At 34.8% G+C, this 24133-nt stretch overlaps 1 protein-coding gene across 1 annotated transcript in view; it reads left to right on the top strand.

The window, feature by feature from the left end:
* The window catches only part of TMEM26 (transmembrane protein 26), a 35318-nt gene extending 13632 nt beyond the window's left edge, over window positions 1–21686 (top strand). Inside the window, exons 2-6 of the mRNA XM_004681077.2 lie at window positions 3854–3932; window positions 8215–8328; window positions 9748–9968; window positions 16121–16197; window positions 19064–21686. Of these exons, the coding sequence (XP_004681134.1) occupies window positions 3854–3932; window positions 8215–8328; window positions 9748–9968; window positions 16121–16197; window positions 19064–19509 (937 nt within the window). The 3' untranslated portion in view covers window positions 19510–21686. The remainder of the gene's footprint in view (window positions 1–3853; window positions 3933–8214; window positions 8329–9747; window positions 9969–16120; window positions 16198–19063) is intronic.
* The last annotated feature ends 2447 nt before the right edge of the window (window positions 21687–24133 follow it).

The following is a 24133-nucleotide window of genomic DNA, read 5'->3' on the forward strand; positions in this document are numbered from 1 at the left end:
TTTCCAAAATATTTTGTTTTAAGCACAAGCAGGATTAAACTACTGAATAGCTCAGTTTGAAGGATGTGGTAAAGGAAGAGGAAAGGGAAATGGAGACAAGACTAGATAAAGAAAGCTTTGAATATCACATTACAGAATTTAAATGTTCTTGAGTAGGCAAGAAAAAAATCTTGGATCATGAAGTGTTTCGTTTTTGGTTTTTTGACATAACCAATATTCCTAGTCAGAGGGAGCACATTGAAACAGGATAGCATATTTCCCAATTGTAGAAATAAATCTTATGCGTACAGGTAGTCCAAAGGTCCAAGGTTATTTGTCTTATTTTTAGCCTCTTTTGAGACTATTATATGTTCAGTCTATGGTTTCCCCAAACTATTATTATGACAGAATTATTAGGGGAATTAATCCTAAAATTAATCACAAGAAAGTCAACAAAAATACAGTCTAGTCAACATTTGAGGAATCCAAACATTTACATATTTCAGCCATCCTTCCAAGTAGAATTCATTTCCTATCCCAATTTCACAAGGGAAATATTCCCTCCCGATGTTTCCCTCGATAGGTAAGGTCAAAGAATTAATTGTTCTTCTTCTTTCTTAAAGCATGTTTAACAGGGGCTTTGATATCCCTCTGCAGTCCAGTTATCTTCCTAGTCAGGTTTTAATAATACCATGACCCATAACCTTTTGTCTTAAAATTGGTTTCTGCAGGAAATCAAAGGTGGGGATTGTCTATATTAAATATTGATTTATTTTTAAAACCTCTCTTTCTTTTGCCCTTTCTTCCTTCTCTCCACAAAAGTTAAAAGGATATACTAGTGAATGGGCTAATAACCTTTAAAATGTCCATTTTTAAATGTTCTCTTTAATTTAGATTCACACATTTTTTCTCTTCTGGATTAGAATAGCATGTTTTTAGTACCATTTCACCTCAAACAATTCTTTGTTGCACAAAAAACAATCACTCATTTTCAGTCCATTAAAACTATCGTTACGTGTCTACAAAAATATTTTACTAAGACTCTATCACTTTTTACTTTGATTTTGAGATGAACTATAAAGCAGAATCCAATATAAAACAAAATGCAATTTGAAAAAATAAATTTGAAAAGTAGTTTAGCTTTATTATCTTATTTCAAAATATTCAGAAACATTTTTCCGCAAACATGTGAGGACATGTTTTCATTACATTATGCCCCATAACAATCCAACAATGTCCACCTATTACTGAATGCTCTCCTGTGCCAGGTACTTGATAGAAGGGATCCTCAAAATCCCTGTGAGGTAAATGTGACCAATATGAACCAGTCCTCCCTCATCCCCCCAAAATTAATTGTTGATGCCTTAATCCCCATTATGGCTGTATTTGAAAATAGGACATTTTGGAAGTTATTAAGGTTAAATGAGAATATATAGATAGGTCAGTCCTAGTTCAATAAGATTGGTGACCTTATGGGACGAACAAGGAAATGTCCGCTGGTGACATGGTCAGAAGGCAGCCCTCTTCAAACCAGAAATAAAGTTCTTGTCAGACATCTACCATTGTTGTGCCGTCGTCTTAAGAGTTCAGTCTGTAGAACTTTGAGAAAATATATTTCTGTTGTTTAAACCATCCAGTCTGCGGTATTTTGTTATTACAGACTAAAATAGATCTTAGTGTTGAGAAATGAAATACTGTTAAAACATATACCTGCGGCAGCAACTTTGGAAGTGGATGATGGCTAGAGGTGGGAAGTGTATTGGGGCACATGCTAGAAATGTGGATGTTAAGAGTGATTTTGGTACGGTATCAGGTGGAAGAGAGGAACATGCTTTTGCAACTGGAACTCCCTTGCTATAAGTGGCAAAGAAAGTGCCACTTCCTGTTCTAATGATACGGAAGGTAGAACTTGCAAGTAATGATATTGGATGTTTAGCTGAGAAATTTTCAAAGAGGTGAGGGGATTTGTTTTCTCCTAACAGCATATAGTAAAGTTCAAAAAGAGAGAGGTGAGCTGAAGAAGACATTGCCAAAAAGAATTGGAAGATTTGGATAATTCTCAGTCAATCTACGTTGCAGATCATGCTCTTGGAACACCAAGCCTGTGGCTGCACTATTGCTCGGTAAAGAACTGAATGGGACTATACAATCAAAAATACGTCATTGAACAGATGAAGATGGAAATGAAAAAATAAAAGTTGTTTAGGACATCTTGTATGGGGTATCTGGGAAGGTGCACTATGCTTCCAAAAGAGGGGAAAATATCCCTGAGGGTGATTCAGTATTGAGGTGACTGCCTTGTTTTCAACAGGCAGGTATAACTTGCACTACCACAGAGGCAGTGTTTGTCTGAATCCCAGCCTGACAGAGCCTCAGGGATGAGACACCACCACCTCGCCCCCCCCCCAGCCTCAGGGGTGACATTATCTCCCCAGTGGGGTGGAGGACAGAGTCTCAAAGCTAAGAGAAACATTCCCAAACTTTAATATCAAGTAGAATTCTGTACACTAAACTGTGTTTGTCCCATATTGATATGTTTAAGTATTAAATTGCCAATGGGACTGTTGGGTGGTAGAAACTTTAAGAAGTTATTAAGTTTAAATGAGGGCATAACAGTGATACCCTAATCTAAAGCACAATTTTTCCTTGCACAATTTGTACAAATATTGTTCAGTCAGTCACCTTAAGGAAGAGGAACTCAAGGAAAGGTCATGTCAAGCCACAGTAAGAAGGTGCTCTTTACATGCCATGAAGACATTCCTCACCCAGCCTGAGTCTTACTGAAAGCCCGATCTTAAATTTATAGACTTCAGACTGTGAGAAAATAACTTTTTGTTGTTTAAGCCACCCAATGATACCTTGTTATGTCAACCCAAAGTGACGAATGCAAACACTGTCCCCATTTTGTGGATTAGGAACCAAACACAAGACCGTTGGCCAAACTAACATTTGAACTTCTGGGTCTGACTAAGTGTGCTCTCTTTGGATTGTCCTCTACATTTTGAGCCAGAACATAACGAACACAGACAGCCTTAAAAAATCCCAAACCTTTGGGCCCTCCCTGGTGGTGCAGCGGGCTAAACAACAGCACTAAGAAGCTAAAGCCACTTCAGTATGAGTTCAATCCCCAAACCTGGAGGTGACCCACATGGCATAGCAGACCTCTACTGACCCACCTGCTACTTCCCTCAGCAGTGTATTTCATTGATCTGCCTGTTCTGCTCCCCACTCTGTCTCTGGTGAATCTTCTCACTGTCCCTGCACCTCTGGTCTGTACCCCAGTTCTGTGTGCATAAATAAATAAATCATAAACAAAAACAAAAATAAAAACTTCAACTGCTATTGTTTTTTTTTTTTTTTACAGTTTGTGTGTTGTAGGCTTAAGTGGATACACACAGTCATGTCAGTTTTCTCATTCCCACTCATTTTCAATTGATTCTTATGTTCTAGCAGATATCATTATTTGAGCTCTCAGAATTCCAAGTTAATGTTGAAATTACATCTAAAGTTCTATGATCACAATGTGGAAAAATCTAAGATTCCTTACTGCTGTATTTGCTTTTTATGAAACATATTACAAAATATCCAGTTTGTGTCTGAAACTAATTGGCAGTGTCCTAGTAAACCATATTAAAATTAACTTCTATTAATTGGATTAGAAATTCAGTGAGAATGACAGCTGCTAGTGCCTTTTACAGTTACTTTATTTCTCTATAATCCATATGGCAGAAATCACAAAACGCTTTTTTTCTCTGTTGAAATAAACATTTCAGATAAAAAGGTTTGACTCAGTGTGGTCAAAATATATGCATTTGGTCTATTTTCTTTTAAAAAAATATGCAATCTGACTATCCTTTTTTTCTCTTTCTCACAGGTTTTCACCAGCCATATTTTTATATCTGATTAGCATTGTTCCATCACTATGGCTTCTTGAAATGCACCATGAGACCCAGGTACTTCTTTTCAAAAAATACAAATATGAAATATTCAGTAATAAACAACTTTCATAATGTAATATGACTTGTGCCAGAGATGTACTTTCCTAATGAACTGGATTTTTATAAAATAAAAGAATATCAGTGAAAGAAAGTCAATCCATGATCTGTTAAAACCAATAAAAATGATACATTCATTTAAGATTTAAAATTACATAATTAACCAGTAATTTGTGTGAGAGACTCATTCCTAAGACCCTACTATCAAAATCTGCTAGAGTTTATATGGAATCATAAAAAGTTGGTTTTAATCTTCATGGTCTCAATGAGTTTCTGCATTGTACTAAGATTAGTCAGGGCATAATCATCTAGCATCCTGTAAAAGTCATATTTTTAGGAAGAAAAAAACAATGAAGATACTCCCTCCTCTGTACTCTGATATGTAAACACAAGTAAACTTTAGTGGGATTATTTGAAGTAGTCCGTTGTAAAATACTGAATATGCAGACTTTAGAAGTTCCACTTTTGAGGATCCCATGAACTGTTTTAGTGAAATAAGAATTACACTTTAGAGCCCCCGTGAAGTACTAAGGAGTCATGGGACCCCCACAAAAGGTATGATAGGTTACATATATTAAAGTATTACCTAGAAAACAAATAGTGGTTTCCAATAGAGTTCTTTGTCTAGGGAAAGATACTAATTTTTAAGTGAGTTGTTTCTTACATGGGCAACCCAAGGAACAGGCTCTAGGGTAGACTCATTATTTATTATTACTAAGTGGGGAAGCCAATTAATAAAGTTCACCACATTCTATTCTGGACTTAACATCATTAGGGTTTAGGCTATAACTTCATTGATCAAAAAATGCTTTAGGCAAGATTTGTGAGAATTTGTCTACACAGATGTGTTTGCTACAGTTGGTCATTTTATAGCAAGGTTAAGCCTCCTGTAGATATTTCAGATATTTGAGACTTATCTGCAAAATTCTTGCTTCAAATTTCGGCACATGGAGGGGAATTTGGAGCTTTATATTATTTTTGAATAATTACACAGCACATACTAATAATGTAGGCATGAAGAAAATATTTGTCCTTAAATCTCCAAAAATCTTTAAAAATATTAAAGTTGGGCCCTCCCTGGTTGTGCAGTGGGTTAAGGCACAGCACTAAGAAGCTAAAGGCCACTTCAGCATGGCTTTACCATCCCCACCCCAGAGGTGGTCCACATGGCGCTGCAGACCTCTCCTCCCCTCTGTGCCCCCCTCAGCAGTGTACTTCATTGACCTGTTCTGCTCCCCACTTTGTCTCTGGTGAATCCTCTCATCGCCCCTGTACCTCTGACCTATACCCCAGCTCTGTATGCTTAAATAAATAAATCTTCTAAAAATAGTAAAGTTACAGGCTATCTCTATGAGATATATATATATATATATATATATATATATACACACACACACACACACACACACACACATATGTGTGTGTGTGTGTGTGTGTATCACGTCCTAGCAATCTGCTGAAAGATTGGTTAGTTCAAGTTACAGCTTTTAAAAACTGTACCATAAAGAATTTGGAAACAGTTTCAATTTCCTTCCTACTTACTAATTTCAAGGGCATGGCAATAAGCTCTGGTAATTCAAATTATTTTTTCCCCTTCACATCAAATTCTATGACATGGCTATCATCCACAGTAACAATTCATTTCCCCAAAAGCTTTTATAATATAAATGCATTGCACACTTAATTGATATACAGGTCAAGTCCCATTATAAAAGTAGCATGTAACCAAACATTCTCTTTTTAATAAAAAAAGATTTTTGAGCCCTGGGCAGTACCTTTCTAATTTTCATACTACAAAAGAAATTGGACCTTTAGTCATAATGGATTTGACTCACTTTGACACTGAGAATTAAAATGAATGCCCAGTATTGAATTGGACAGGGTGGCCAGAAATGGAAGTAGAAAAATAGGAGAGAGACAAAGTATTGGAATTACACTTAAGTAAATAAGAAATGGCAGAAAAAAAGAAGGTTTGGTCATTTTCAAAGTCTCATCATTTAAGAAATGTTGGTCATGATAATCATCACTTTTTTTTTTTTCAAAGAATTTCTTGATCTCAAAGCATTTTCTTGATTTCAAAGTCTTTTCCTCATGGGCCCAGCAACCTCATAAGTTAGCTGTTATATATTTATTTCTGTTTTTTAGACGAAGTTTCAGAAAGATTGAGTAATTTTTTCCTAAGGCCACAGAGGTAATCAACAGCTGTTCTGGAACTAGGATCCCAGATCTTGACCCATACTCCTGTAACGTGTTGCTTTTCTCCATTACATGTACAAGAATAGTTTGCATCAAAATAGTCTGAATTTTTCATGAGAGAAAAAAAATAATGTAATTTACTCTCACATTTTCCATTTACTCAACATTCTAAATGTCCTAACCTGTGACTTAACATTAGGAAAACATCTTGACCTACGTCATAAAGACATTTGTCCTAGATGATGTATTCTCTACCTCCATTCCTGAATCTGGCAGGTTCTACATGAATGGAAACAGAATAGTTATGACAAGGATTATGATCTTAACTCTTAGTGATCTATTTATGGAGTGGCACAGCTAAAGCAATGGAAATTTTGTGGTGTTCATGGTGTCACAGTCTGGTTTGACCCAAATTATTATTTGTTTTTAACCTAATGAGCATTTTTAAGATATAGCCCATGAAAAAGTGACTTGTTGGCATCCAGGTAATCTATATGAACTCATCTATAAAATGCTGAATGTAAACAATATTACTATTTTAAAAATACAAGTCAGGTTAGGTCATAGGAGTCAAATGAGTTACTTATTGCAGCTGCGACTTAAAGGAAAGTCTCATCAATTTATAACATCAGATTACAAGAATGGAGAGGAATTCAGGTCTTAATACTACATAATACGGAATACAAAGCAATTTGTTACCAAGTTATATTGAAGTACAGACAACTTTTATAATAACATGTCTATGGATTTTTAGAGATAAGTATATAAAAATCACATCAAGATCACTACTTTCTATGTACAATCTGCTTTTATGCCTACAAAGTGGTCAAATATGTTTCCTATTTGCCATTAGGTTCTTAGATTAACAAAACTTGCAGTGAGAATTTGTATCTTGGATCAGAGATTTGATTTCATATCTTCATTATCTTTTTTTTTTAATATTAACTATACAAAAACAAAGTGTACAAACAACTGCATTGTTGCTCTTAGTGATATGGCACATAGCCATTTTTCTTGTCATTTCACCCATAACACTAGTTGTTTTGAAGGACAGGAAAATTAGCTTCTTGACAGATGTTCTCCTCTACTTTTACAAGTAGTTCATACAATGATAAATGAAGTACCCAGCATAATTAAGGGGAAAAAATACACTTTTTACATCTTTATCATTAAAACAAATTTTCTCTCCAAATCCAAATGTGTGATCTTGGATGGGTGTTGTTGTTTGTGGTGATGGTGTTGTGAGTGGGTGTGCTTCAAATGCATGTTAGCACTACAGATGTTAAAAAAATCTCCAACCTTATCGATTTATTTTTACTCATTTATAAAATTCTTATTGGCTACCATTATATTTTCAAGTGTCGCTCCTTTTCTTTCAAATATTTTTTTCCCCTTCTTTTTCTCTATAACATATTCCCAGCATCTGGCTGAATAAAAATCATGCACACTTCACTTGCAGAAATTTATAGGCAAAAATGAAGAAACAAAAGGAGACAATGTTATTTATTTTAGTTATAGTTAAGAGTATTATAAATTGACCTAAAATACTACTTTACTGGATAAAAATGTTAACTGATTTTTGGTTGCCACAGTGCTTATTGGGAAAGATCGAACATAACTGAATTATTTACTTGAAGTAATATTTTAGATAAAGAGGCTCTGGGCAAGAAACACATCTTGATATGAATGATTTGAGCAGGATCACACATGTTTTAGTGCTGCCAATAATTACTGGTCTATTTTACAGTTGATTCAGGGTTGAGGAAAGGAATGCTGATTATCAATCCATAAATTCTTCATCTCACCACAATGAACTCAGAATGTCTACAGCCTCATAAAATTTGTGGAAAAAATAAGATATATAGCTGACTCTCTTCTCTTATTAGTAGAATATGGTTTTATATCTCAAGTGCATAACCTGATTTTTGGAAATATTTGTATATACAGTTTAAATTCCATTCATCTAGTGTCTTAGATACAATGAAGGCATCTAAAGTGTACTTATCATGGAATCTATTTTTTTCCCTTTAAAAAACATTCCTAGTATTGCAATAGCCAATCTGAAGAAATGTTACAGAATGTCAGCAGCAAAGCAGATTTCAATCAAACTCTGATGTCAAGTGAACAAACCAATGGAGCAGATGATCTCATTGAAACGGTAAGAGCTTTTTCCACTATATATAAAAGGATCTATCAAATCATTTTTTCTCTTGGTGAGGATAACATCTTCCATCCTTTTCAGCTCTTTCTTTCCTAAAGAGTTTTGCCAATTCTTTGTTTCACTCAGTAATTCAAAAAATAATCATATTTTTATATTTAGTAAACATTTAATATACATAGATATAGATACATAAGGCATCTATAGCTTATGAATATTAATAGATGTGCTTTGCAACATTAAAATGCCTTTAACACTTAAATTAGTCAAAATATGCACAGAGGGATATATATGCTTGTGAGGGATGGTATAAATGAAAGATTGGGAGCTGTCCTATTTACTTTTCAGGTGTTTATATAAATAAAAGTGGAATGCTTTCCAGCCAAAATAGAATCAGTTCTTTATTCTTCACATGCCTGAAATTTGGCAAATAATCATGATCTATTAGAAAATCATATAAGGGAGAGACATCAGGCCAAAGTGCCAACTACCAAACCATGGTTTCAGCAAAATAGGCTGTTGATTCTATCAGCATTGGCATGTCTAATCTGAAGTTCTAATGGGTGCCCCAGTGATATTTTGCTAATATCACTTTGAGAAAATCACTGGTTTTAAGTTTTTCATCTGATAGCTGTAAAAAATAATAGATACTCTGTTAATATTCTTCTTGTAAAAATTGAAATATGTGTGAAGTCTCATAGAAGAAATATAAGGTAGTGTTAAGTTTCATGCATGGTTTTAATCAGACTGCAACCTCCCTTGATTTTTGTTTTTTTAATCTTCCTTTGCACTTTTCATCAGCAAGTGATCAGAAAGGATAAATAGTTAAGTCACTCATATTTAGTTAGAATCACTATCCAATACTATGTCTTAGAATAATATGCTTTAAAATAAGGTTAGGTAACAAACATGATTTTAATTTTTTTCTCATTGGATATAGTAGTTTTTTAAAGAATATAAAATGAAAGAGAAGATTTATATCATGTTAAATTACTAGATAAGTAAATTCAGAGTTAAAATCTGTAGAAGAAAAATATAGAAAATTTTTGTGACTTTCCATGGAATTTTAAAATTTTTGCAATGTGTTATAATTTGTTATGGAATAAAATATAATGAGACGTGATCTATAAAACATTGTAAAATTGAGTTTTAAAATATCATCTAGTACAATCTAACTGGCAAATGGAAATTTTAAATTACTTCTAATTATAAGACTGCCCTATTTTAAGAACCATATTAAGTTTTTCTCAGATTGTTCAGCTAGTAGGAATTTTGCCTTCTTTAGTAGGTAAGGGAACATTTTCTGAATATGATCTTCCACAAAAGCTAATTTTTGATTAAAGCCATGGTAAAGAGGGCATTTCTTTTTATGGTGGTAGTTTGTAATTCTTCTGTCTGCCTGACATTTCTGTTAAACAGGCCAAAGTGTTTGTGAATAACTTATCTACAGTATGTGAAAAAGTTTGGACTCTGGGACTCCATCAAACATTCCTGCTAATGCTAATAATTGGAAGATGGCTTCTACCCATTGGAGGTGGGATCACTCGGGACCAACTCTCTCAACTTCTCCTTATGTTTGTGGGAACAGCTGCTGACATACTGGAATTCACAAGTGAGACCCTGGAAGAACAAAATGTGAGGTAAGAAGAACCTGTGATGTGAAGACCTTTTCAAGGTCAGATCCACACAGCTGTCTCTGCTCTATTATTTACATTCTGAATAAGTAAGAATTTTCAGCATATCATATCTGCAATAGTAGAATCATAGGATTTACTGCTGATCAAACAACATATCCGTTAAATCCAGATATATAAAGAGAGTTCTGGGGAAAAAAAAAAGCAAAAATAGTATTTTATGGGTGAGAAAGAAAAGTTCTGCACGTCTGAATTACCATAGGCTAGGTGGGACCACAGTAATTTGAAAACCTCCTGGAGGTAAAATGATGATCCCTAGTTTCCCTTTCCTATTCTCAACTGTCCAGGAATGTAACCAATAATGAGATTCTCTTCTAGAGCACACCACCGCTACAGTTCCCAGAAAGTACCTGGAGGAAACATGGAGAAATCACTCCACTCTCTAGTTGGGTGTGAATGGCAAGTGAGACAGATTAAGTTTTATTTTACTAAATTTTATTTTCAGTCAGTTTTGTTGTCCAAGTTAAGTGCCCAAAGCTTTCTGGTGTAGATGCCTATAAATTAAAACTTATTGAGTTGGTTCTTTTATTTTTGCCACAAGCAAATAAACTCAGAATCCATGATCACATCTGTTTATGGAACTACTTTCTTACCATTAGGGATTTAAGTCTCAGTGCCTGAATGTACTTTCAGCTTGGGTTGTTTTGCACTAAGCTATAAAAATAAATTGGAATGAGGCTGGCTTTTAATGCTACAGTTTACTTTATGCTGTGTTCCTTGAACAATGAAACATAAAGCTGAGCAAAATAAACTAGCTTAGTGAATAAACTTAATAGTCAAATTAAGGCACAAAGAATTTCTGTAACAATAGGTTACCTTTATATGATCATGTTGTTTCATTTATACTAATTTTTTATACCTTATTAAGCAGACATAGAATTTTAAAGAGAATCCCTTTCAACTTGATCTATTGTTCTCAAAATATTTGTTTTAGTTTTGTAGTATTAATATGCTGCATGTGATTGATCCCTTACAGACTTTCAGATACATTAGGACACAACATACTGTGTTACAAGAAAAAGAATTCATGACAGCACATAATATTAACAAAGGCACAGTGGTAGGAACATGATAATTTAAATACCATTAACTACATCTAGATAGAAAGCAGCACATACCTACTAAATATTGGGGGAGATGACAGAGACACAGGGTAAGAAATGGATATTCAGGAGGCGAATGTTTTGTAGGAATGGTAATAAAATTGCAAGACCTACCAAACCTGGCTATCTTAATCGTCAGTTGAGTAGACCCAACCACAAGTGACACCAAGGTGTACTTAATAATAGATCAATGTTTGCATATGAAATGTTAATAAATAAGATAAAAATTTCTCAGAAAAAAATTGAAAAATCATGAGATATTTATTCATTCACTAAGTAATGGCACATTAACTGGTATGTGCTAGGAAGCATGTGGGGAAAGATGGGGGATCAAATGGTGAGCTAGTGATGAGGGAAAAAACACACAGTTCTGCCCTAACCCAGGCAATTTCCATTCATCATTTTCTTCTGCTACCTACAAATTAATCTTAACCCTTTATAAATCTCTTTTTTTTTTAACTCTCATTTTGAATTTGATTCATGTCTCCATAATGTTGCTGAATGAACTGTGTCATGGTGTCATGGTTTTTGTTTTCAAATTTCTTTTCAGGCTTTGGTCTCAAATTGAAACACTTTTGTTTTTGATTAACTTAATTGTCTCAGTGACCTATGCTCTCAACTCTGCTCCCACATTTCTATTTCACTACTCAAATACTCCAAAATCAATATTGACAGAAAGACCTTAGAAATGTTCTTTCTTGAAAATCTGTCTCCCAATGTCTAATATCTGGCCTCAGGATCCATTCATACTTTTAAGCTTTGTCACTGCAATTGTCTGTCTCTTCAAACCAGGCATTAAAACTTCTCCCACGAGGGTGTAGTCTTCCCCACTGGCTTCAAAAGATAATCATCAAAATAAATATAATATACACTTAAAGGATGTTAATGAGTAGTAAGAAAGAGGGTTAATACATGAAAACCTACTGTGCATAACCTATTATTTTTGTTTTGGTTTATCTTGTCTTTTCATTTTTTTGAGGCCTTCCTGTTATGTTTTAAATTACATTTCCATTATCATATGTGCTACTTTTATTATTTTTTGTCTGAGGGAGGGTGAGATCTTTGTGTGACAGTTGTATAGGCTCTTTGTGTGACCCTCGAGTAATCGAGTAATCTGGTGCTGATGGCTTATGTTGATGCTCTCCTTCTCTCCCTGCTCCATATTGAGTTTAGTGTGTTGTCTAAATATTCATTGTTCTGTTGCTTTCTAACAAACCTTTTAACATTTGTTTGCCATGTGCAGTATGGTGTTAATGCATTTGTTTAGTTTTTGTTTTACACTGAGTTACCTCTTATTTCTGTCTTAACTGCTGATCTTGCTGGGTAGAGGATTCTGCACTGGAGGTCTTTTTCTTTAAGTATGTTAAATATCTCTTTCAAATCCCTTTGTGCTGTCTTGCTTATGCTGAAAGGTCTGCCGAACTTTGATGTCCTCATAAATTATTCTTTATTTTCTTGATATTTAAAATATTTTGTCCTGCTACTGATTCTCAACAGGTTATTATTATGTGCGTCTTGGTGCCCACAAATGTTATGTTTTCAAGTTCATTAATTTGCACAATTGTTTCTGTTTATGTTATTGAGGTACTTATACATACCTTTTTAAAATCAGCTACTGTATTTTTTAGTCTGTTGTTTCTAATTGTCACTGCCTCATATTTTTCTTACTCTCATTCCATTGTTTTATATCATTTTTTCTTTCTTTTTTTGTTCTATCAGTGTTGTCAAAACTGTTGCCCTGAATTTCCCTTCTGAAATGCTCCGCAACTCTGCTGAGTCAGAGCTCCTTCTGGGGGTTTTGTTTGTTTGTTTTTTTCCTCTGGCATTTATAATGTGTTCTGATAAGGATGGGTTTTCAATTACAGTGTGCAAACCTGGTTGGAGCTGTCAGGGGACTGGTGTGAGTAAGGGGCAGTAGTATGAAAAAGGACTGGGGCAGTGAATGCCAAAGGATCATCTTCATTAGGCTCAAGAATTTGAATTTCCTGCTATGCTGTGGGTTCCAGACTTATGTGTTAGGGATCCAGTGATGCTCCCTCCAGGTCAGCTTCTCAGCCTCGGTGTCTCTTATGGTCTTGTGTCCACATCCATGGTAGGCTACTTCTAAGTACGAGATGCAGCAGTGGGCATGAATTGCAGCTGATATATAGGGTCACAGGCTGAGAGTTGTTCTCTTTTCCTGTCCACTGCAGTCTTATCCTAGGGTATTACTCCCACTGTTGGTAGATACTGAAGTTTGTTCAAGTGTCCTTTGTGACAACTGTTAGGTATTTGGGATATCTCAGCCTCCTGCAGTGGCAGGTATTTCTTCAGATGTCTCAGTTTGACTTTCAGTTGCAACCTTTCCTACAGGGATGTCCAGGTCTCTCCAAGGGTGGAAGCTATTAGTTGAACTCTGGCAACCTAGTGTAAGAGCTCAAGCTTTACCACTGCTTTCTGCTGCTGCCTTGAAGATAAATTGCAAATAGGTATTTGGTAGAATTATTTCAGTAGTTCGGCATTATTAATAGTGACCATTTATTGAAAAATCTAGTTCACATCTGTTGCAAAATACTAAATTTTCTCAACAGTTTTTGTTTGGACTTTGAAAATTTTCATTATTAGAGAACATACTAACTCTAGAGGCATTCATTTAATTTTGACTTATTATTAGAAGGTACTATTATTAGAAGTTACTTAATAATACCTTCTACTACTAGACAGTATTATCCAAAATAATAATTTTGACTCATTATTAGAAGGTACTAAATTTTGATGAAATTTGGGTTTTTAAGATGCCACTAAAACCCTTTGAACTTGAATTGAACCTGTAACATCACAAGAAACCCTTTTCTTTTTCTTATGAAAACTCTGTAAGTATATGAAATAAACTTTAAAAGCACTCTTTTCTGGTTTTCTTTTTCTTGGACTATCCTCTATATAACATGACTGAGTTTTTATCACCCAAGTGATAAAAAGTTTTTGGACCAAAAATCTTTATAACTTTTCTTCCTAAAACATGAAGCACAACACATAATATCTCAAATATATTTCCAACATTATAGAATAGTGCCAAAACTTTCCATTTAATTCACAGAAATAATATAGTATAATGCTTTCTATCCCAAACACATAAAATTGCATTCTTGTGGTCAAATTTCTTTTTAAAGTATTGACCTTAGTTTCCTCACTGAGCAAACAGAGATAAAAATACACCTATTATGTTCAGTAGATATTAAATGTTAAACAGGAATCTGACAGGCACATAGAAGAACTGAGAAACTATGGGTAAAATATTTAAATTCTGGCCCTTATTGAAAGTATACTATATATAGACATCGGCATTACAAAGAAGGGAACATTACAGACTGCATTTCTGAGGCATTTCCATTTAAGATTCTTCTATACTTTATACTTCTTATGAAGCAGTCTGTGATTGTATTCGATTTTGGAAAATCATAAATCATGTCACACTGTAGACTCATAATTTGATAATAGTAAGGAAAAATCCTTGAGCTTATTTTTATGGCTGCTGCTGGGAAATGTTACTTATTTTGTCCTATTCTAGGTCATTTAGTTATATCCTGTCAAGATCTTTTGGGATCCTGATGGTTTCTTCCAGGGTTCTGGTTTTCCATCCAAGCTCCATGTCATATATGGCTTCCATCAATGTTGGCAGTTAAGTCACTGATGAAATACAGAGTAGGGCAGGATCAAAGCGAAGCCTGCAGCAAGCCCCTAGAGAACCCTTTGAGGAGTCATTTGCATAGGTAGGAATCCATTCAGCAGTACTCAAACCCAGAACATATCTTGATTTTTTTAGTAAGAGCACTATGTCAGGCTTAATACATTCAAATATTCATTAATTTGTAAATCATTACCTGCATGGAAATCCTGACTTCATCTTAAACAAAAGTTTAGTGTAATTGTTTTTGGGAAACTTAGCTGAGTTTAGTCAATACTGCCTTCAATAAGGAATCTCAGAAATCTTTAAAAATAATTACTTAAGTGATCTCACTAGGGATTATTAGTAAATGTGCCTTTGTAGTTTATGATGCATTTCTCTTTTATTTTAAATGTGAATACTTCATTTTTTCACTGCTAGCTTTATTTCCATTAACTGCCAAGACAGGTAATGATGGCCTAGAAATCTCATTTACAAATTCTTTCAGAGTCTTAAATCTAATTTTCAACACTCAACATTTAAAAACATCCCTTACAATCACCTCATTTGACTTGGTTTCAATTACTCTTCCCTGATGCTTTTCTCTCCATCTCCAATCTGTAAATACTTCTTTAGAGTGAAGTTGGCAACAAAATCTTTTATTATACTGCTAACTTCAAATTAATAACTTCCTTTGCATTTTTGCTATAAAAGTGATTCTAATATTCCTTTAATGTACTTGCATTTTTGTGACCTCATCTCTTTTTGATTTTAGTCTTTTAAGACCATTCTCTTAGAATATGATGTCTATAGATTTGTCAAATATTCTTTTGTACATCAACATGTTTTCCGCAATATATGTTGAGTGTTCAGTATTTACCAGTTATTCTTCTAGTCACTAGCAATATAGTGCTAAATAAAATACATATTCTTTGCCTTACATCTAATTTTAAAATTAGTTTTACAATCTTAGAATAATTTCACATTTTCTTCTTGAAATCAGTCCTGAGTTTCTGGGTCATGTCTAATTTTTCTCTTCCATAATGCTTCTTTAATTTTGAAAAATAAAGAAGACACTATGGAATTCACAGGCTTTGCCATGAATCACACATATGATGATACACTTTAAAGTTGGCTTTGAAGCCTTGGATGTTGTGTTTTTTAATTGTTTTCCATTATTCCATTTTAATCATGCATACATTATTTATTGATTTCTTAGATCACAAAGATACATTAGCAATTCTTAGTGGTTTTTAGATTATAATCAAGTATAAGGGAAAGAGTTAAAGAATTTTCTTTTCTGAATGTAATACAATATTTATTACTAATTTAAAGCTTAATCTGCGTTCTAGGAATAGTTCTGTCTTAGTCTACGCCATCCTTGTCATATGGACCTGGAGTATGCTGCAGTTCCCACTGGACCTGGCAGGTGGGCATGCTGAGATTTGCTTAAAGAAATAGAAGCTGTCTTAACTTGCGACTGTAGACTGTAGTAAACCTAAGGAGGTCTTTGAGAAGTTTATTATTATTTTTAAAGGTTTATTTTATTTATACATACAGAACTGGGGTACATGTCAGACACGAAGGGGTGGTGAGAGGCCTCACTAGAGACAGAGTGAGGAGCAGAATAGGCAGATTGACAAGTACATTGCTGAGGGGAGTAGCTGGTAAGTCAGAAGAGGTCTGCCGTGCCATGTGGGTCACCTCTGGGGCCAGGGATCAAACTTGCACTGAAGTGGCAGTGGCTAGCTTGCAGTGCTGTGTCCTAACCCGCTGCACCACCAGGGACGGCCGAGCAGTTTATTATTTTTTAAGGTTTTGAGATCTATGAGCTCCAATTCAGCTTAGATGATAAGTGAACTGAAACTGTGGAAAGCTACAAGTAGGTCTAGTGTGGACCACAGTGGGCCTGAGATTAGTGGGTGAATAAGATTTTACAGTTTTGCATTCACTTCAGATAGTGGTCTATCACTTAATGATGTGTAAAATCTTCTGCAGATTATTTACTACATTCTGTACCTCAGTTTTTCATTCATGAAATGGGATCAATAATCATAGTTACTAGAAGGGGAGAATTCTTGTGATTAGATAAGATATTGTTTGTGAAGGGCTTAACATATTGTTTCCAGGCATGTAAATGTTATCTTTTCATATTTTTGAAGAGGTCATTTTCAGTCCTTTGTCAGACTTATGAATTAAAAATATCGGAGAGAGTAAGAATAGCTTCAGGCTACATGGAAAACTGAAATTTTCCTTAGAAGTGGTCATTGGCATCCTCTTGGTCTTTCTTTTAAAAAGACATAAACTTTAACAGGTTGCACAGAGCAAATTGTTTCCAGGCCTTTCGTACTAACCACATGTGGCTATATAACGTTAAATTAAATTTAAAAAAATTCAGTTCCTCAGTCACACTATCCACATTTTAAATGTTCAATTGCCACATGTGGCTGCTGGATTATATAGCATAGATACAGAATGTTTTGCCATCTCATAATTTCAAGAAACACTGTATTCTTGATTTGAACATTCTCCTGAATGCCACTGTAAAGAAGTTCTAAGACTTAATAGTTTTCATTTCCTTAAATCCGACTTTGGTCTGTGATACTATATCTATTGGCCTCAAGATTAGAATTAATCATTGGACAGATATTGAGTCTTTTTTCACTTATTTTAAGAGGCTCAGAGATTCAAAGCTATTTGTCACTTTAGCAACTACTTTCTGAAACAAAAGTGTCATCAGAATAAATGGAGAGACTCTAACTTTTTGGAAATACCAAAACCTAATTACTAGCTAATAATGTGTGCTTATGAAATACACACACACCCATACCCCTCATAATTTGGCATAGTAGGTCCTTTATACAAAGTGCTCAATTAATGTCCTGTGATAGAATTCTAGGTACCATATTTTAGATGTTGAGTAAGTCAAAGGAGTTCTTCTGGGAATCATTCCTGACCCTAAATTCTTAGAAAATGTTATTATTGATTCTGTACTAGATTATTTATTTATTTATTTATTGCCATTTATACTGTTGATCCTTACCCTCCTGTATCATACCCTGTGGTTTATAGGCTTGCTAAGAAAAATTTTATTTAAGAAAGAAGTTTTGTAAACTTTTAGGGGTGATAATGTTATACAGCTGTTTGCAAAACAAAGACCAAATGTTACTTCTGACTAAATCACTATTGTATTTTCCAACAAACAGAGCACTGTGTTCACTGTATCAAAGCAGCTTCATAATATTTGCAGGCTCCAGTAGATGAAGGCATTCTTTGTTTGAAAACTCCAAATGGAAGACTTCATTATTCTAAAAGGATTATTTTTTTTGCCCTTGACCTTGAATTAAATTTACATTTTAGAAATTAAAACAAAAAGGTTCATCTGTTGATTGGACTGCCTTTGTTCAACTGGAAAATCAGTAATTATACTCAGTCCTTTTTGTAAACTGTGAGATGAAACCATAAGGAATTAGACAAAATAAAATTATCAATGGCATTTATTTGGGCTTTTTTCTCCTACCATTAGAAAAAAAAATGTGTTTAACAGAATTATGCTTGAATTTGAATACAAATACTTGCATTTTTACAACACAGTTTACACCTGTGGCTATGTCAATCCACCAGTAAATAGGTAGGCCCCTGAGTAGAAAGAGAAAGATCTGGGCCAAATGCTTAGCAGACAGGTAGACCTCATACTGCAAGTGAAATAGTGTACGAAAGAAAAAGAACCCACTGATGTTATTGTAGTGGAAAAAGAGTCAGTGAGGGGGGACCCCTATCCTCATATATATCACTTGCTACCACTTTCTAAAGTAGAAAACTAAGATCCAGCCAGGTTAAGTAATTTGGCTACCATCTCCCTGCCAGGACATTACTGAGCCAGAAGAGGTAGTCTGGCTTCCTGACTAGAAGCCTGGAACAACCAGCTATGCATTCTCTCTAGACTGTGCATCCTAAAGACAGGCATGATTTCCTTTATTCTCTGTAGCCTGGTTAATTTTCCTTTTCCCAAGTGTGGGAACTATAAGGTAAGCTGAATTGTTTTTACATGCCATGAAGAAGAGAGTAGGCTTTCTTCCCTTTTACTGGAATTATAACAGATGATCGATTTTAAATGGCAAATGATCAAAGCTGTTCAATGGCAGCAGGTTTCCCCTGTTCTACCCAAAATCAAATTACATATTAAATTAAGTCATTAACTATAACACCCGTTCTGGCTGACTTGTCCCCATTTCATTCCCTCTTATGTTTCTACACTTCAGAGGTACATTAACTGATCTGTCTCGTGTTTTCAGTACAGCATGTCGTGTGCCCCTCATCAGTGACATCAAGGAGCTTCCCCAGTCTGTTCTTTTGCCAATACGGTGCCGATCTATGGAACATCGGAATCAGCGTCTTCATACAAGACGGCCCTTTCCTTGTCGTGCGTCTGATATTGATGACTTATTTCAAAGTTATAAACCAGATGCTGGTGTTCTTTGCTGCAAAGAATTTCCTTGTGGTGGTGTTACAGCTCTACCGCTTAATAGTGCTGGCGCTGAATGTCCGTGCTTCCTTGCAAAGTCAACCGGAAGGCATGAAAGGGGGCAACGGTCCAGATCAACTAGCTGAGAGCAGGGTCCCTTCTGAGGCCTGGGAGGGTGGTTCTAAGGAAGGCTTGGACATTCCTTTGCAGGTCTCACCAGAGACCTCTGAGGACTCTCACTCCACACCTCAGTTATTTATAGACAACAACATGTGATGCAACTGGAGCATTTCATTTTCTGTTCTCCTTAAAGACAGAATCTTCCTCTCTCTTTTTAGCCTGTTTTATATAATAATTTTCAAAGGACCAACATAAAAATTGATCTTAAACCAAAGCCAAGGAAAACCTTTTTTTTTTTTTTTTCTTCAGGTGAATGGAAGGAACTTTGCTTAGTGACTGTAGCTAGAACTTCTGTGTGATGGTATCAGATGCTATAGTTGTTCAACGATGAAGTGATTTGTTTTTCTTGAACTGTTTAAAAAGCTATGGACAGGGTTACGGTGACATGCCCTCAAAAGATTTAGTGCAGACAAACTGTCGCGGCTGTTACCTGAAAATAGAGAAGCTTTGAACTTCGACTCCATTGTCAGAATATCTCTTCTGATCTTTTCTGCAATGTCCCTTTGACATTAAAAAAATAAATAAATAAATTGTACATTCAGTGAATGCAGAACAAATGAAGAGAAAAATGCCTTTAAAATTACCTCACTGTGGGCTGGAAGCAGTGAAAATCTCAGCCTAGCTTCCATAGCATTGACAGCCCTCTTCACTGCAGCACAGACTTCCCAGGAACATCATTTTTCTGGGCTGATGTAGTATTCTGTCATGGCCCACTTTTACAGAAATTTTATTGCTTTTGGCTCGGACGCTGCAGAATTCACAGCAAGCCACTTCGATTACATATCTACTGGTTGCGTGGCAGGAAATACTGGTAAAATGCTAGCAAAGTCACAATTTCCACGCTGAACATGGTTTGTGGGACTTGTCAGTATTTTTCTTAACTCTGTTTTACCGTTTTCTATATTACCAAGTCGAATTACGTGGACTGAGTCCAGGGAGCACTGAAATCGTGAATAAAGGTATTTCAGTTACCATAGTTTCTGATGCCTTTCTGCCAGGAGTAGCTGTAGTCTCCATGAACTGCCACTACTGAAGATGGTCTTTGCTCCTGGGAAGATGTTGGTTATAGAGATTCACATCGGCCTTACATGCACTCATTGTCCTTGATTAGTTGATAGAGTCAGAAGAGGCCGTAGATTTATGAACAAGAGGATCCCTTTTACTACTATAAAGTCAAACTTCATTTTCCCAGTATTAAAATAACCATTCTGCCCCTTTATAAACCTTTGTATTTTCTAGATGGAGGTGTTTCAGAACCTTTAAAAATGATTTTTGCTTTTTAACAGGTTGTATGAAAATCACCTGACTATGTAGCAGTAATGATGAAACAAACAGTTTAAAAATCTTATTTTAAGGTTCAAGGCATTCCTTCCTGTTGTTATGCTTAGGAATTCACAGGAAAATTAAAGACAAAGGGTATGACTTTAACTCCCATGTGACTTATGACAACCAGTTGGGACAACCTCATTTTTCTATAAATCTCTGTGCCACATGATATTTGCTTAAACATTTGATAGAAACATTCTGTTTTTATACAAACAAATGACGTCTTTGGTGCCATTCTCATGTTTCTTTGTTTTCTTCCCTGTGTTTTAACAATATGATGATTGCAAAATTATTCATGAAGCTAATGGAATAAGTTTCCAATTTCCCACAATCATTTTTGAAAGTTTAAATCAGGAAATTATATTTATATAAAGAACTTGACAACTTTTAAGGGCATGTTATTTAAAATGCTTAGCAATTGAAAGCAAAATAATAACTGCTATTTATAAAAATGTCTCAGCAGAATCTGTTTTTATGTTGACTGTTTTATGTTGAGTGTTTTCCTCCACAACATGTATGTGCTGCTTATTATTGCAGATTTGCTCATGGCATACTTTTCATATTTCAACTTTTTTCTTGCAGCAAAACAAACATTGGGCCTCTAAAAATAGATAAAGTATAAAGTAGTACGGCTGTAGCAAGGATATTTTTAAATACTTTCAAATCTGAGACTTGGCTTGGCTTCATGAATGAGTTTCTAGCATTTGAGTAAAGAATTTTGTAATTAGCACTCCTCCAAAAGCCTGGGAAGTGGAAAGCTCGTCCAGAGTCTAGCTTTACTGCATGTGCCAGGAAGGCAAAAAAGCATGAGGACCAAGTCAGCTATTAATGGTGGCAAAAATAGACACTGGCTCTGCAAGATTTTCCAGGAAAGTCTGCTAAGGGCAGCATTTGTTACCCTAACTGCCAGTACTTTCAGTCTCACTGACTGTTTTCATGGCGGGGGGGGGGGGGGGCCTGTATTCATTTAGTTTATTTAAAACTAAACCTAAGTCTGGGTTTTATCCTTAGGATCCTTGATGAAAAGTTTAAAATATATTTAATTTTTTGTTCTTATGTAGATTGCTAAGCATTGCAATGTTTGAAAACATCCAAGTGTTTGTCACAAAGTGGCTAGAACAGCAGTTACCACCCGTATGTTAACATCCTGGGACTTGCTTCCATCTGAGTTGTAATAACTGACTCAGCTCATTTGCATAATGCATTGCAGGCCACACCTCTCTACCATCCTCCACAGACTGAAGGCTCCAGCCCCCAGCCAGGAAGATAGTGACTGGCTGTTGCTGTTGTGATTGCTGTTGTTCTTCCTGTGACTGTTGTTATTGAACTGTTTGCTTAAAACTCAGTCAAATGTCCGTCCTAAAAATATTTCATTCCACTGGTAAGAAAGTACTGTAGACTGTGCGGATGCTGTGTAGAAACACACCTCATAACTATCTTAAGGGTTTTCTTTACTCTTACTGAATGAGTTTCGGAGGACATGATTGAACAGTGCAAGATGATTGTGTTAATATTTATTTAAAATGGAACTGAAAACATAGTGAATCAAAATTTGTACGGGCCCGTAACTTACTTTCTCAGTCTTCCATAGTGAAGTTTCTTACACAAGTTTATGGTAAGCTCTGTTGTGGCGTCATTAGTGTATAGCAGCCCTTCGAGCTTTGTAAGACCAGAAGGGTATGGCCAAAGATATCAGATTCACTATTGCACTACTGTAATATGAATTGTTGAATCGTTATTTATAGAAAATTTTCAAAGCCCTGGGAAGGCATGCATGGTAGTGCACATGCTTAGGGCTTCTACCTGGGTTACAGAGTTCAGCATGACTCTTATTATCTTTAGCCTTTAATCTCAATGACTTCATCAATGCTCCTGTTAAAAGACAGAAAAAAAATGGCAAAAATCTAACCTTTCTCTATATACACTTTGCTCCAGTGAGATGTTGAAACATTGCAGAAGCTCAGAGACATCAGTAAAAAAAAATAATCAAAGTCTTGAATTATCAGAAGAGACTGTTATTTTTGTTCTAATTTCAAACTTTGCTTTCTACCTACTGGACATTCTGATCTACTCTCCAAAACATCTGATGGGTTAAACTAGGCAGCTGGGGGATGTTTATAGCTTGGACGCTTCAAATAACTTTCCATGTGATGGGAGTAACTCTAAACAGTGTTTGAATAATCAACTGTTGTAATCTTATATTTTATGGTGTTCATCCTCTTTCTAATTAGAAGATTTTATAAAAATATTTTCTCAGAACTATTTATATTTATACTATTTTGCTATGAATGACCTTTGTATTTTACTAAGTACATTAAATAGTTTGTATACAACTTTATCTTAATGTCTATTTGTTTGCTTGCATTTTTGGTCTTAACTATAATTCATGTCATCGATTTTTAAGCTTTTCTTTAAAAAAAAAACTTGATCTATTTAAAATATGACTAAAGTGGCATTTCAAAACAGTGAGGAAAGATTGACCAATTTTATAAATGGTTGAAAAATTTTGCAGACCATCTGGAAAAAATAAAGATACATTTTTATCTCATGCAATATATAGAAATAAATTCCAGATGGATTAAAGATCTAAATGGAAAAGTGAAAAATATAAAATATTAGAAGAAAGCATGGAATGATATCTAGAGAAATCATGTCTTTAGCAATTGGTACAAGGAAGTACCTCCCAAAGAAAGAAATGATAAACTTTTCTATGTAAGGATTTACAATATCTGCATGGAACAAGATATCATGAATACATGACAATTATTTTCTTTTCTGGAAAAAGATGTGAATACACTCAGACAAGAGGAGAGAAAGTCATAGAAATGAGAAAGGGAGATACAAAACTATCATTTATTTGTGGAAGACTGAGTCTTGAATATCTAAGAAAACACAAAAAACCTATAGAAGCATCTGAAATCAGTCAAAATTGTTATAAACAAACATCACATAGAATATACACTTGAAGAAATTTCCTCTATAGTATAAACTAGAACCACAAAATATATAGAAATAAGTTTAATAAGAAATGTGCAAAATGTACGTGAAGAAAACTTCAAAATTATTTTGTGGATCATCAATGAAAAATTTAACTAAGAGATATGTTTAGTGAGGGAGTGATAAGAAATGCTGGCATTTTTAAAAGGTATCACTTTTTTTCTAAATTGATCTATAAATTTAAAAATCTACCGATAGAAAATTTTGATTTTTGGTGACACACAAGTTGCTTTTAAAGATTTCATTATAAAATGAGCATGACAATACTAAAAGGAAAAAGAAAAATGAGAACACTTTCAACATATTTAATGCATTATAGAACCATAATTATCAAGAAAAAATTTGATTTTGTCAGGCAGATAAAATGGAACAGAATAAGAGCAATAAATAGACTAAA

The sequence above is a fragment of the Condylura cristata genome, unplaced genomic scaffold, assembly GCF_000260355.1.
Source record: "Condylura cristata isolate star-nosed mole 26May11 unplaced genomic scaffold, ConCri1.0 scaffold00011, whole genome shotgun sequence".
NCBI lineage: Eukaryota > Metazoa > Chordata > Mammalia > Eulipotyphla > Talpidae > Condylura > Condylura cristata.